At 41.5% G+C, this 13,673-nt stretch overlaps 1 protein-coding gene and 1 pseudogene across 3 annotated transcripts in view; both read left to right on the forward strand.

The window, feature by feature from the left end:
• The window catches only part of NELL2 (neural EGFL like 2), a 114,453-nt gene that overhangs the window by 29,467 nt on the left and 71,313 nt on the right, over positions 1-13,673 (forward strand). For both annotated transcript variants that reach the window (XM_079994164.1, XM_079994165.1), the window contains exons 6-9: positions 8,010-8,082; positions 8,239-8,321; positions 10,370-10,498; positions 12,283-12,385. In XM_079994164.1, coding sequence (XP_079850290.1) covers positions 8,010-8,082; positions 8,239-8,321; positions 10,370-10,498; positions 12,283-12,385 — 388 coding nt within the window. The remainder of the gene's footprint in view (positions 1-8,009; positions 8,083-8,238; positions 8,322-10,369; positions 10,499-12,282; positions 12,386-13,673) is intronic.
• On the forward strand, positions 711-5,955 carry LOC307224853 (exonuclease 3'-5' domain-containing protein 2 pseudogene; annotated as a pseudogene). Its single transcript has 3 exons — positions 711-715; positions 1,083-2,035; positions 5,822-5,955. The product of its transcript is annotated as an exonuclease 3'-5' domain-containing protein 2 pseudogene (transcript).

Raw genomic sequence — 13,673 nt, forward strand, 5'->3', positions numbered from 1 at the left:
CAGTCCAGCTGCTTCCTGCAGCATCTCCGGAGAAACTGTCACAGACTCAAAGTAGTCCATGATCACCTGTAGCAACTCCTCCTTCCTGGCATGGGGAAGACTGTCTGCATTCGTATCTCTGTACTACATTTCATTTGAATTGGCTTATCATTCAGTTACATTTTGGGGGTGCTATATCAGGCCAAAGAGTGCATTTGTAGCTTTATTGCTCAAGTCAGTACTTGAAAACTATGTTTTTGTTTGTTTGTTTGTTTGTTTACTAGTGCACTGGTGGTGTTTGTGTTAAATAAGAATTGTTAACATTTTATTTTCCTCTCTGTAAATGTAATATAATGACTTGCAAACATCAATGAGCCTGACCTGGAACTAAAAGTCATTTATTTGCCCAGAAAAAACAGTACTTTTGGCAATAGTGTGTATTCAGTGTTGATTGGTTTCACATCTATGCAGCCGTGTGAATATAAGCAATGCAAGAACTAAGATAACATATACTGAGTCAGGTCAACAAAATCTAATATGGCATTTTGTATCTGATAAGGTGACCAATACAGAAGGGTCAAGGAATATAGAAGAAAGAAGGACAGAACAGGGGAATTTGGAAACTTTTTTTTTTAATGCTGTACTTCTGTAACACTTTTCTCTAACACTTTTCTCTAATGCATAAGCTCTAGGCACTCATTACTCAGATGTAAGGCATACTCAAGTACAGAATGGAGTATGGCTGCTATTTTAGCAACCCCCACTTTTAAACAATTGCGCACAGAGCACAATTGTCTGTATGAAAAGGCCAAAGTTTGTCTCCTTGTACGTATGGAATCAGCATGATTGGAATACCTGCACAACCAGGTGTCTTCTATCTGGTAGAAGGTGTTCATGCAGTTGTCTTCCTATGCAAACAACCATGTTCAGTGCATGGCTTAAAAACAAACAAACCCGCAAACTCCCTGACATCAACTGGGGCTAAAAATGCTGCCCTTTTCCATTCTGTGTTTGAGTATGCCTTACACCTGAATAATGTGTGCATAGGACTGTAGATCATTCTGCATGTTGAACAGAGGAAAGATGCTGATACCTTGAATAAGACAGAATAAGGTCCTTCCCCAAAATGGACTCAGCCTCAAAGCTCTTTCTGAGAGCATCCTCAGATACCCACTTGACAAGTCTTTCCACCTGCGCTGCAGCAACTGGGAAGAAGAAGAACTGACTCCAGAACAGGTTGCTTATGCTGCCAGGGATGCCCAAGTGTCAGTAGCCCTGTTCCTCCACCTACTGAACTTGCCCTTCCTTCCAGCAGGCAGTAAATATGCTCTTCTTCCTGGTTGGGAAAAAGTCCTGAAGATGTGTCAGGGTTTGGCAGATGTACCTTTCAAAGGAATAAACAGGAGTAGCTTTGGAGATGACGAAAATACAGGAGGCCCAGAGAAAAAAAGAAACTTTCCAAAGTCAGTAAATGATGGACAGTCCCCTGTCAATCAACAATCAAAGGATCCTCGGAAGTTCAAGCGAAAGCCACTGGGCATTGGATATTCTGTCAGAAAATCTCCCTTGTATGACAATTGCTTCTTACATGCTCCAGACGGGCAGCCTCTATGCACTTGTGATCGCAAGAAGGCTCAGTGGTACCTAGACAAAGGCATTGGAGAGTTAGTGAGCATGGACCCATTTATTGTGAAGCTACAGTTTGAACCTTCTGGGCGCCCTGAATCTAAAGTGGATTATTACTTGACTGTCAAAGAGAACCTGTGTGTTGTGTGTGGCAAAAGAGAGTCTTATATTCGGAAGAACATAGTTCCTCACGAGTACCGGAAGCACTTCCCCATCCAGATGAAGGACCACAACTCCCACGACGTGCTCCTCCTCTGCACCTCCTGCCATGCCATCTCCAATTACTATGACAACCATCTCAAGCAGCAGCTGGCTGAGGAGTTTGGTGCTCCCATTGGTTGCGAGGAGGGCGTCCGCCTCCTGGAAGACCCCATCCGCAGGCAGGTCCGCTCAGGTGCCAGGGCTCTCTTGAATGCAAACTTGAAGAGGGGTATTCGACGGGCGAAACTGGATTATAGACAGAGGATTGAGGATAATTTAAGGAGCAACAACACAAGACAGATGTGGCAGGGGATTCAGCATATTACCAACTATAAACCTAACCTTGGTGCTGTCGACGGTGACCCTTTGCTGGCGGAGGAGCTTAACCTCTTCTTTGCTCGCTTCGAGAGGGAGCCACCTGAGACGTCGGTATTACAGCCACCAGCCCATAGGGGCCCCTCATTCACTGTAGAGGAGCACGAGGTGAGACAGGTATTGAGGATGGTGAATCCGAGGAAGGCTGCTGGACCTGATGGCATCACTGGAAAGGTGTTGAAGGGCTGTGCGGATCAGCTGGCGAGGGTCTTTACTAAGATCTTCAACAAGTCCTTACACCAGTCTATTGTCCCACCCTGCCTGAAGTCGTCAACTATTGTTCCTCTGCCTAAAAAACCCACAATCAGTAGTTTGAATGACTACAGACCAGTTGCACTGACTCCAATCATCATGAAGTGCTTTGAGAAACTGGTGCGCCGTCACATTATTTCCTGTCTTCCACCAATTTTTGACAACTACCAGTTTGCATACAGGGCAAATAGATCCACAGAAGACGCTATCACCACCACTCTCCATGCTGCTCTGTCCCATCTGGAGCAGCCGGGGAGTTATGTGAGGCTGCTGTTTGTGGATTTTAGCTCTGCTTTTAACACTATCCTCCCCCATAGACTGGTGTCCAAGCTAGAGGCGATTGGACTCTCCAACTCCACCTGTCTCTGGGTTTTGGATTTTTTGTCAGAACGTTCTCAGAGGGTTAGAGTAGGGTCACATATGTCCAAAGCCCTTAGCCTTAACACCGGCTCACCACAGGGTTGTGTGTTGAGTCCCCTGCTCTTTACTCTCTATACGTATGACTGTACAGCCATCTATTCCAGCAACAAAATCATCAAGTTTGCTGATGACACTACGGTGGTGGGGCTCATTTCAGGAGGGGATGAGTCCGCCTATCGGGACGAGGTGGAGCGGCTCTGTGTTTGGTGTGGAGAGAACAATCTGGCTCTTAATACAGCTAAGACCAAGGAATTGGTGATGGATTACAGGACAAAAAAGGCGGTCATTCAGCCCTTGTATATCAACGGGGAACGGGTGGAGAGGGTGGCGGAATTCAGGTTTTTGGGAGTGACTATCGATCAGGGCATGACTTGGAGCGCAAATACCACTGCTCTGGTGAAGAAGGCTCAGCAGAGAATTTATTTCCTCAGACTTTTAAAGAAGAACAATCTGAGTGAGAAACTGCTGGTGTCCTTCTACCGAGGCTCCATAGAGAGCATTCTCACATACTGTATTTGTGCTTGGTTCTCCAGTTGTACAGCTAGGGAGAAGAAGGTGCTCCAGAAGGTCATAACCACAGCCCAAAGGATTATTGGTCATCCTCTCCCATCTTTGGAAGAACTGTACGGTTCCCGTTGTCTTAGGAAAGCAAACAACATCCTGCAGGATGCATCTCACCCGGGATACAGTCTGTTTGCACTACTGCCTTCTGGCAGGAGATATAGAAACATCAAGTCAAGGACAAATAGACTGAAAAATAGTTTCTATCCAAGAGCTGTGGCCTTTTTGAATGCTGTAACTCGATAGTGTGACCTGGGAGTTTGATGGGTGTGGGTGTGGGTGTGGCTGGAATGTGGTTTGTTTGGTTGTTGTTGCTGTTTTGCTTTTGTTGTTTTTTAAGGGATGACATCCAATTTCGTTGCACTGTGCAATGTTGCACTTGTGTAATGACAATAAAGAATCTATCTATCTATCTATCTATCTATATGGAGTAGCACATGAAGAGATTGTTGCTTACATCTGGGCATATGTTGAGCCCACAGCTTTCTGTGCAAGAAGCACCATTATTGGCTTTCATATGTTGCTTTGAGAGTAGTACCACAGCCTACATGAATTAATTAATTGGCTGCCCTTCACCAACAATTATCCCAGGCTGGCATACAATATTTACAGGAGCATGGCATTATCATCAGAAAACAGTACATTAAAATGAAAAACAATTGGAAATCATTAAAACACACCAGCAGTCCAAACAGCAGCTATCAATAGCTCAGGACCTGATCAATTCAGTTTATTTCCAAATGCTTGCACAGATAAATATGTACTCAGACTGGGCAGAAACCAACCGTTCATGAGGCAAGCTGAGGGCATTTCAGTGGAATGCCAATGCTGAGAGTGCTCTGATAGGACTCACCATCACATTCAAATTTTGGGTTCCTCTGAATTCTTCTTCAGACTAGATGTTAAGTGAAGGAGGAAAAGGGTAAACAGGATGGGGAAAGCTCCAGACCTATAGACATCCAGAAATTGTTGTTGTTTTTCCTTAAAGGGTTACTTAGGTTGCAAACCTTAGGACACCGTACTATACAGAAGATTAATTGGACTTACTTCAAAGTACGTTTACTTTGGCTTCTGCTGCAATTTGCTCAAGGCACAGCTGCTGGCAAGGCAACTGATATTGTCGGGTTATTTTATTATTATTTTAATTATTTTTCCAATTTCTCAGTTTAGAGATCTGCTCCAAAATAAGTGTAGATTAAATCATGATGGTGAGGTTACCAGCAAGGCCCCCACTGCAGATGGCAGATTCCAGGAGAAGTATTTGGTAGGGCTGTGCGTGGAACCCTGACCCCATTTGTGGCTAATAGATTAGGGAGACAGGAATAAAACCAGTTATTTGGCAGCTTCACTCATTCATAATTAGCTTCCAAGCCCAGTTCAAGACTCTGGTTCTGACTTTTAAAGTCTTTCATGCTTTGGGTATTATCTCCTTGAGAGAGCACCATTCCTTTATAAGCTCTTTATAAACTATTGAGAAAATATGCATGGACATTGTGCTTCTAAAGCAATCCACGCTAAGTAAACTAGATTATTTCCAGTTGGCATATTTTCATCTCTTAGCAAGCCTTCTGCTACACTAAACCTTGTAAATGTCATTATCTGTATTATTAGTCATTCTTTCAGAACTGGGCAGACTGAATATGAATATTCATAATGTATTTGGGAAGTGCTTATCCACATAGGCTTTCCATCCTCTTCAGGTGGGTTCTTCCCCCACCATGGACAGTAGGCAGGCACAAGCGATTGAGGGCTTGTCCACACTTCTGCTTGTCCCACCTGCCCCCCCACCCCATGGAAAACTGCTGAATTGGAGCAAATCCCAATCGGGTTTTTCCACAGATTGACGGTTGCTCAGATTCAGCAGTAAAGAATGGATTTCCCCAGGGAAAGTGGTGGGCCAAACCAAAAATCTCTTGGACTCTTTGCTTTTTAGGTGTGGGATGAGCCAGGACTGCAAAGGAACAGTTATTCCAGCTCCAAAAGAATATCTCAAAGTTGCTGCAGTTAAAAAGCTTTCCATTTCTCCAGTCATATTACTGTTTGAGAGCAATTGAACTGGGAACATAAGCTTTTAAGTTTGCCTTTCTACTTCCTTCTGGATCTTTTTCTTTGTTTTCAATTTTTTAGCACACTCTAGTGGCCAGAGATTAAAAATATTCCATTGAGAGAAATGCGGCTACAGGGGGTTAGAGACAAGAAGGCTGAAGGCAGCAGCTTTCTCCCTTCATTGGGTTGGACTTGATGCAAGGCACTAGAAGCTTTCTCCACTGCACAGAACCAGGAGAGCATTCACCTTGCCGTCCTGCAGAATAGGAAACAATGTTCAGAGGGAGGAAACACAATAAATATTTAAATGGATTTTTCTTCTCACTGGAAATTCTGAGTATAAACTCATTGGCTGTATCAGGAGAATATGGTCTGTTCATTGCCTTTGGAGGAAGGACTGTTCTTCATCAGCATCCTTTGAACTGGAATCGCAAGGCCTACATGATAGCCAGGGTCTGCTACGTCCAGAGCAAGTTAATTGATAGTATTGATTGAACTTCCTTTGGCATACCTATGGGTTGCCTTTGACAGAAGAGATGAAAATACTAAGAAACCAGAAGAATGATTTATGTCTAGGAATTGATTCACCGCTGGCTTACTTGGGAAAGGGTTCATTGGTTAGGCTATTATTGTTCTGCCCAGAGAAATGGAAAAAACACTTCTTACTGGGTTCATCTCTGGGTTCTTCACTCCCCTAGGGATGCAATACTATGTTCATCTGGAAATATATAGAAGTTAATTTTGTATGACCACATTTGAATACATAGTGACCTTTACTGGATTAAGGTAAAGGTAAAGGTACCCCTGCCCGTACGGGCCAGTCTTGACAGACTCTGGGGTTGTGCGCCCATCTCACTTAAGAGGCCAGGGGCCAGCACTGTCCGGAGACACTTCCGGGTCACGTGGCCAGCGTGACATCGCTGCTCTGGCGAGCCAGAGCCGCACACGGAAACGCCGTTTACCTTCCCGCTGGTAAGCGGTCCCTATTTATCTACTTGCACCCGGAGGTGCTTTCGAACTGCTAGGTTGGCAGGCGCTGGGACCGAGCAGCGGGAGCGCACCCCGCCGCAGGGATTCGAACCGCCGACCTTTCGATCGGCAAGCCCTAGGCGCTGAGGCTTTAACCCACAGCGCCACCTGCGTCCCTTAAAATGTAAGATGTGGAGACCGGGGCGCGAACGCGCAGCCCGGGAAGCCTCTCGCCTCCTCTCGGCGGCGCCTTTAAGAGGGCTGGGCCGCCCTCTCCTTTCCCTTACCTGCATATTTTAAAGGTGTAAAAAGTAGCTGAGTGAATTCGCCCTTGAGTCATGGCCCTCATACACTTAACTGCCCAGTCCAACACTCTGGTCACAGTTTTTGTTTCTTTCCATTTCACTTCTGTGCCTCATTGTTTTGGTTATTCATACATGGATATATATATTTCTCCTAGAACTAAAGCCTTGGACTTTTATTTGTTCCTTCTTGATAAACACCAAATTTCACAGATAAAAGCAATGAACATGAAGGGTTTTGTTTTGTTTTGAAGAAAGGGATCTGGGCTTGAGATGAAAGCAAGGTCTGAAATGATAGATTACGTTCACGGAGTTCTGGGATAATATTTTACTATTTTTATGATTATATGCTGTTTTGTGCATGTGAGATCATTTTTTTTAAAAAAGAAATGAGACAGCTACTCCTAGCATATATTAAAATAAATCAACAGGCAAACTTGGTAAAGCATATAGGTGAATGGATGTATTAACCATTTAAAATAATTGAAGTATAGAGGGGTAATGACAATGAAAAGATACTGCATAAGTTAAGGTGTCTACTTTTTAGACCTAAATCTCATGCCTCTTTAATGAAATGTCAGACTCTATCCCTCCCACCCCAAAACCCAGACAACCTTGTAGAGTGTAGAAAGAATCACAAAACACATATATAATATGAATTGCACCATCTACTTGAAGTTTTCAGTACCTGCTTGCACAGGTTTTTTTTTGTAGCTGATTTATGAAGTTTTGCTAACGAGGTCCTTGATGACTTGGTGCACAATCTAACATAAAAATCTCCTGCTTAAACTACATTGACATGAATGGAAATTTTGCAGTACAATATCATAGTTGTGCCTTGTACTCTTGCTTTTCAAATTTTATTTAAATGAGTGTCTTAAAACTCAGTGAAAGTACAAATTATTTTAAAATTGTTTTTAAAGGTCACTTGAAAGCTTTCGTTCAGTGACTAAATAAAAGTAATGGCAAAGTCACGGCAACTAGTCTCTTGCTGCTTAATTACACCTTGACATTTAATCGCAAGTCTCTGAAAATGGTTGAATGCGTATTTATGTATCAGTGTGTACATGTACAGCTATTTTCTTTCTACTCTACTCTCCTAATGATACAGTGAAGGAGAGCAAGATATAATAATTTTGTGGAAACTGCTTTTTGTGGGTGAAGTATACCTATTTTGTGTGCTAAAATGTTTCACATGGAAATGCTAATTTTCTAATATAATGCTGACAAACAAAAAAATAACATAACCTTTCTCTTCCCCTACCCCCATTTGTGCAGGGCATAATGCAAGATGTGCAATTACTTGTCATGCCTCAAGGATTTATCTCTCAGTGCCCAGATCTTAATCGCAGTAAGTCGGCTACTTCTTCTACCATAAGAAACAATGAGATGCACTTTGTTTAATATTTATCCTGCAAGATCTCTCTTGAGATTCAATTGATAATCAATGCATTTTGACAGACTTGGCCTAAGTACAGTTTGACAAATTTAGTGTTTGTAATTTCAGCATGCCCAACGTGTAATGACTTCCATGGGCTTGTGCAGAAAATTATGGAGTTGCAAGACATTTTAGCCAAAACCTCTGCAAAGGTAACAAGTTCTCAGGTTGCTGTTATTTTTGCTTTTGTGTGTGTGGGTTGGGGTAAATTGCTGGAACCATTGCTCTATTTAGCGACTTGTACATATGAATGCACATATGTATATTTTTTATGGATTCCTGTATAACACTTTGCTTAATATTTATTTGTTCTTTGAATAAAAAACTGAACCAAAATCAATGAAAAATATTCAGAACCACTGATTGGCATACAGTGGTACCTCTACTTATGAGCACCTCTGGTTACGTATCCTTCAGGATAAGCACATGGCAAACCCCAAAGTATTTTTGTGGGTTTTGCCGCATGCACACGTTCAGAAGCGTTCAACCACGCCACATGCATGCGCAGAACAGGCACCTCCGATTGTGAAAACCTTGGGATCCAGCTGGAGCTCCAGAACGGATCCCATCCTCAACCAGAGGTACCACTGTATGGAGATTTGTTGTTGAGGTTACCTATGGGATTAGTGGCTGTTAGATTAATATAATTCTAGGTTAATATAATTTTAATTACTGTCTTATGTATGATGCTAGCATTGCCAAGTCAATTGCATTTAATGAAACAAGAAACACTTTCAGCATTAAATGTCTTGGAGTTAGTAATTTACTTTATAATTCTTGATTAAGACAAATGCAATATTAGTATTAGTATTATAAGATGGGAGATGCACAAAATATTTTCAAGGTGCTCCTGAAACCCTTTGACCATGTTATAATACATTTTTAGTGTGCAAAACAGCATTCCTGGATGTTGTGTCTATGCTAATGTGATAATAATTTTACTACACATGAAATACCTGCAACTACTTAATTATGTCCCGAAAATTATACATCAAAAGTTTGCTAAGGGCAGAAAGTTTCATTGTGGAGGAAAATTTCTGCTAAAAGTTTTAAAATGAATAAGCGCATACCCAAAATAATAATAATGATATATTAGAGTGTAGGTATTGTCATCACCTCAGGAATGTACATTATGGTGCAGTGGTTGGACTAGGACCCGGTAAGTCAGGGTGCAAATTCTCACTCAGTCATGAAGCTCACTGGGTAACCTTAGTCCATTCAGTGTCTCAGCTTAACCCACCTCACAGCTTTGTTGTGAGGATAAAATGGGAGCTAAGGGAACAATGTATGCCACCTTGAGATCCTTGGAGGAAAGGCAGAATAGAAATGTATTGAAATAATATAGAGAGATAGAGATAGAGATAGAGATAGAGATAGAGATAGAGATAGAGATAGAGATAGCTTGTGGGATCAGGCCAATTGCCTATTGGGTTCAGCGTCTGTGATATCCTGTTTTCACAGTGGCCAAACTGATGCCTGTGTGAAACATGCCAGCAAGATCTGAGAACAAAACCAGACTCCCCTCCTGTGTTTTCCAGCAACTAGTGTTCAGAAACACATTGACCATGGAGGCAGAGCATAATCTACATTATGTCTAGTAGCAACGGATAGACTTATCCTCCATGATATTTACACTTAAGTTCCCTCTAAGCAATCATACTCCAATGCCAGAGTAGTGAATATATCTCAAACTAACATTGATCACCACAAGCACTATGCATTAAAAACCAGTTGTCACATATGGCTCTGGGTTGCTAATTATCATCAACACAATCTATTTATTATCTGTAATCTTCTGAATGCATTCAGATAAAAAACACATATGTGGATCAATCCTATTCTCAGAGGAAGTCTTTTCCATAGAAGAGATCTGTATGCTCATTCCATAGATAGTTCCATTGGAATTAATCGGGCAGCCCATAAGCACAAGAGATATAAATGCACACATTTGTATCTAGACTATGGCATAAAACACCCAGTCATGCTTACAGCCATATTCTGAGTTGTTAAGATGAGATGAATTATATTCAAACTTCGCATTTTTGTTCATAAGTGTCTGGATATTTGTTTCCATATTTCACAATTTCCTTTTTTTTGCTTCAGTAGTGCTTGATGATACAGGATGGCTTAAATTGTTGTTATAGTTTTAGGTAAGCCTTTTCACAGCTAACATGTCCCTCTCTGTGCAACATGTACCTAGTTGTCCCGAGCTGAGCAGAGGATGAATAGGTTGGATCAGTGCTATTGTGAAAGAACCTGCACTATGAAGGGTGCAACCTACAGGGAATTTGAATCGTGGACAGATGGCTGTAAGAACTGCACTTGCATGGTATGGCTGTAAATTGCGTAGAAATTCAGGGACCTGGTTATGCAGCCTGCTGAAAATGTTTATGCATTTTAGACATGAAAAGCTGTCAGATTAAAAATAAATTTGTGTTGGAATGAATTTACTTACCTACATTGTTCTTTATGCATTATGGTGCATTTTCTGTAGAAAAATCTGGCTCTTGCCTATGTGGAGGGTGGGGGTGAGCTGTTATGCCCAGCGCTGGAAGGTGAAAGGAATAGTTATGAATGAAGATTGGCATGACCAGGCATATCTTCTCTCTGACTGATGTTACACTGTACAGTGGGTTCAAGGCTCAGTTTGTGGCACAATCCAATAGAAAGGCATTCATCTGCTAGGGCTATAATGAGGGGCGCTTGAAAAGGACTCAGATGTGTCCAGCTAGGTTAAATTTATGTGGGACAAAATGAGTTTATATATCATGGCCCCGGTTGAAAAGAAATACATAAACTATGGTCTTTGGATCAGGTAGAAAGTACATACCCACTTCTGAAGTATAGTGTGTCTGTTTTTAGGGTTCTTTTTTATTTAATAAAAATGTATTTCTGGAAAAGAAACCTCTCATCCAGTTTCGAGCAATTAAAGTATTTGGAAATAGTAAAAAAAAAAAAAAGCAGGATGAAGCAGGTATCAAATTTCAGAGAAAGTGGCATATAAATGTGGCATTGAAGTGCAGTACATTAACCACAATCCAAAGCTCTATGCTTTTCTTACCAAGTGGGCCACACAATGCCTTGTCATTGGGGCAAGGGAGTGAGGCCAAAATTTGATGGCCCTCCAGCCCTTGTGCTGCCTTCCCAAAGCCAGCTAAGCAAGGTGCCAGGCTTTGGGAAGGAGGCACAAGGATCTGGCAGGGTCCTAGAGCCATCTCACCTCCTTTCCAAAGATGTAAGAGTGCTAAAAGGCTTTGGGAAGGAGGCTGGAGGACTCTAGGACATTGTCAGAGCCTTCAGGCCTGCTTCTCAAAGCCTAGCGCCTTGCTTACCTGGTTTTGGGAAGGCAGCATGAGGGCTGCACTGTGTGTGTGTCAAATATTGCTGAGTGACGGCCTACAAAAGAGGCCCTTGGGTCATGTGTTGGACCACCCTGCTCTATGCCATTCTCATGTTTGGGAATGCTCTACAGGAGTGGGAAACCTTTGGGCTCAACATATTGCTGGACTACAACACCCATCATCCCTGTCCATTGGCCATGTTAGGTAGGACTGATGGGAACTGAAGTCCAGCAACTTCTGGAGGGCTCACAGAGTACCTACTATTGTTCTGCGTTTTGTGACTAAAGTATTTCCAAGATTGAAAAGAATAAGGCAGCTTATACATAACATATCCAACTCACTTTCTTATAAGAATGCCTCATTGCAGGCAATTTTTTTACAAGACTATGATATTATTTTTAAACATGCATAATGGCTGTCTTGTGGAAATTATTGGAAAGGTTTTATTCAATAGTGTTTTTATACTTCAGAGTAATCTTCCAATTTGTTCAACTGGCAGAATGTCAGGATAGCAAATGATAAGTTTTAAGGACAACATTGCATTGCTGTCACTATATAAAGAACCCGTTATGTGTGTATCAGAAATCTATGTAGATAGAAATATAAAAATATAGATATATAGTATATTGATTCTACTTTCACAATCAAGACAAGAAAAATTATGTATTCGGTATGAGATGTTATCTTTTTAAAGAAACCTGTAATTTAAAATAGCGATTTATCTGACCATATTCTGTAAAATTATTTCAAAACAACCTTTTGTTGCTTCTAGAATGGTACTATTCAGTGTGAGGCACTGATCTGCTCGCTTTCTGATTGTCCTCTTAATTCTGCTCCTGCATATATTGATGACAAGTGTTGCAAGGAATGCCAACGTAAGTGGTTGTTTTTCATAGATGTTTTGATGTCTCAGCATTATAACATTTCTAAAGCTTACATCCTATGCAGTAGTCTCCAGTTTGGATGGAACCATACTGTAGGCATGATTCATTTAAAGATAAGCATTTGAATACCATTGCTTTCAACAGGTGAATAAACGTATATGCTTAGCTCTCTATTGAAACCAATGACACTTGCACCAATGGCTGGATCATGACTGTAATTACTTTCTTCATAATTACTTACTGCACTGGTTGCCTATCTGCCACCAGACCAAGTTCAAGGTTTTGTTGTTGACATATTAAAGCCCCAAACAGCTTGGGACCATGCTGTTTAGCAGACTGCCTCCCCTACTCCAGTTCATATTGATCTTTACGATCATCAGACGAGACCTTGCTGGCCATTCTGCAGCCAGCAGAGTACCATCTGGAAACCTCTTGGAAATGGGCTTTTTCATTTATAGCACCAACCCTGTGGAATACTCTCCCAAAAGAGATTCACAAAGCCCTATCTGTTGAATGCTTGATATTTTTTCCTAAAAATCAGTTGCTTACCAAGGTCTGTTTGGATTTTTGAAAGTACCTATCCTGTTCAGTGGCTGCCTTTCTGTTTTACTTATGGGCTTCCAGTTAATCTGGTTTTCATTTGCATGTCATGTTATTTATACTTTATAAATACAGAATGCTAAGCAAAAATGCCAAAAATGCTAAGCAATATATACATTTTTCTAATAAATGGCCAAATGTAACCAATTTTAGTTTTAAATCTCTGTGCAATCCGTAATGATTATGGGAAAACATGCATTTGGAGCACAAAGAATTAAATGTGACTTTCGCAACTAAAGTTTCAGTGTGTAAGTGTGTGGGAGGGGGTGGGTGAGCTGCTGTTGAAACTGCAGCTAACAGTGCAGTGCCAACTCCCTAGAGTTTGCATTAAGTGACAGAGATCAGAGCATTGCTTATTTCAGTTATGCTTCTAGCAGGCAAGTTCTCAAAATGGTCTTTAAAAATGGTTTTGTATTGTCTGACATTTTCATTAAGTGTTTTAGTAAGGCTGCTAAATGTATGAATGGATGCAGTGAATGCTGACACTTCTTTAAAGGAAGCAGCCCAGAATCAATTGATACACTAAACAAAGATGCTTTTCCAGCCATTATCTTTTCATAAGGCTGTGTCCTCCATGCTTTCCATGGAAAAGGTTCCTGGTTCAGACCATGGTGCTTCAAGGTATGGCTAGGAATGACTCCTGCCCACTGAATCCCTGAAGATCGATTGTCGGTGTTGA

The sequence above is a fragment of the Podarcis cretensis genome (genome assembly GCF_951804945.1).
Source record: "Podarcis cretensis genome assembly, chromosome: 10".
In the NCBI taxonomy this organism is placed as follows: domain Eukaryota; kingdom Metazoa; phylum Chordata; class Lepidosauria; order Squamata; family Lacertidae; genus Podarcis; species Podarcis cretensis.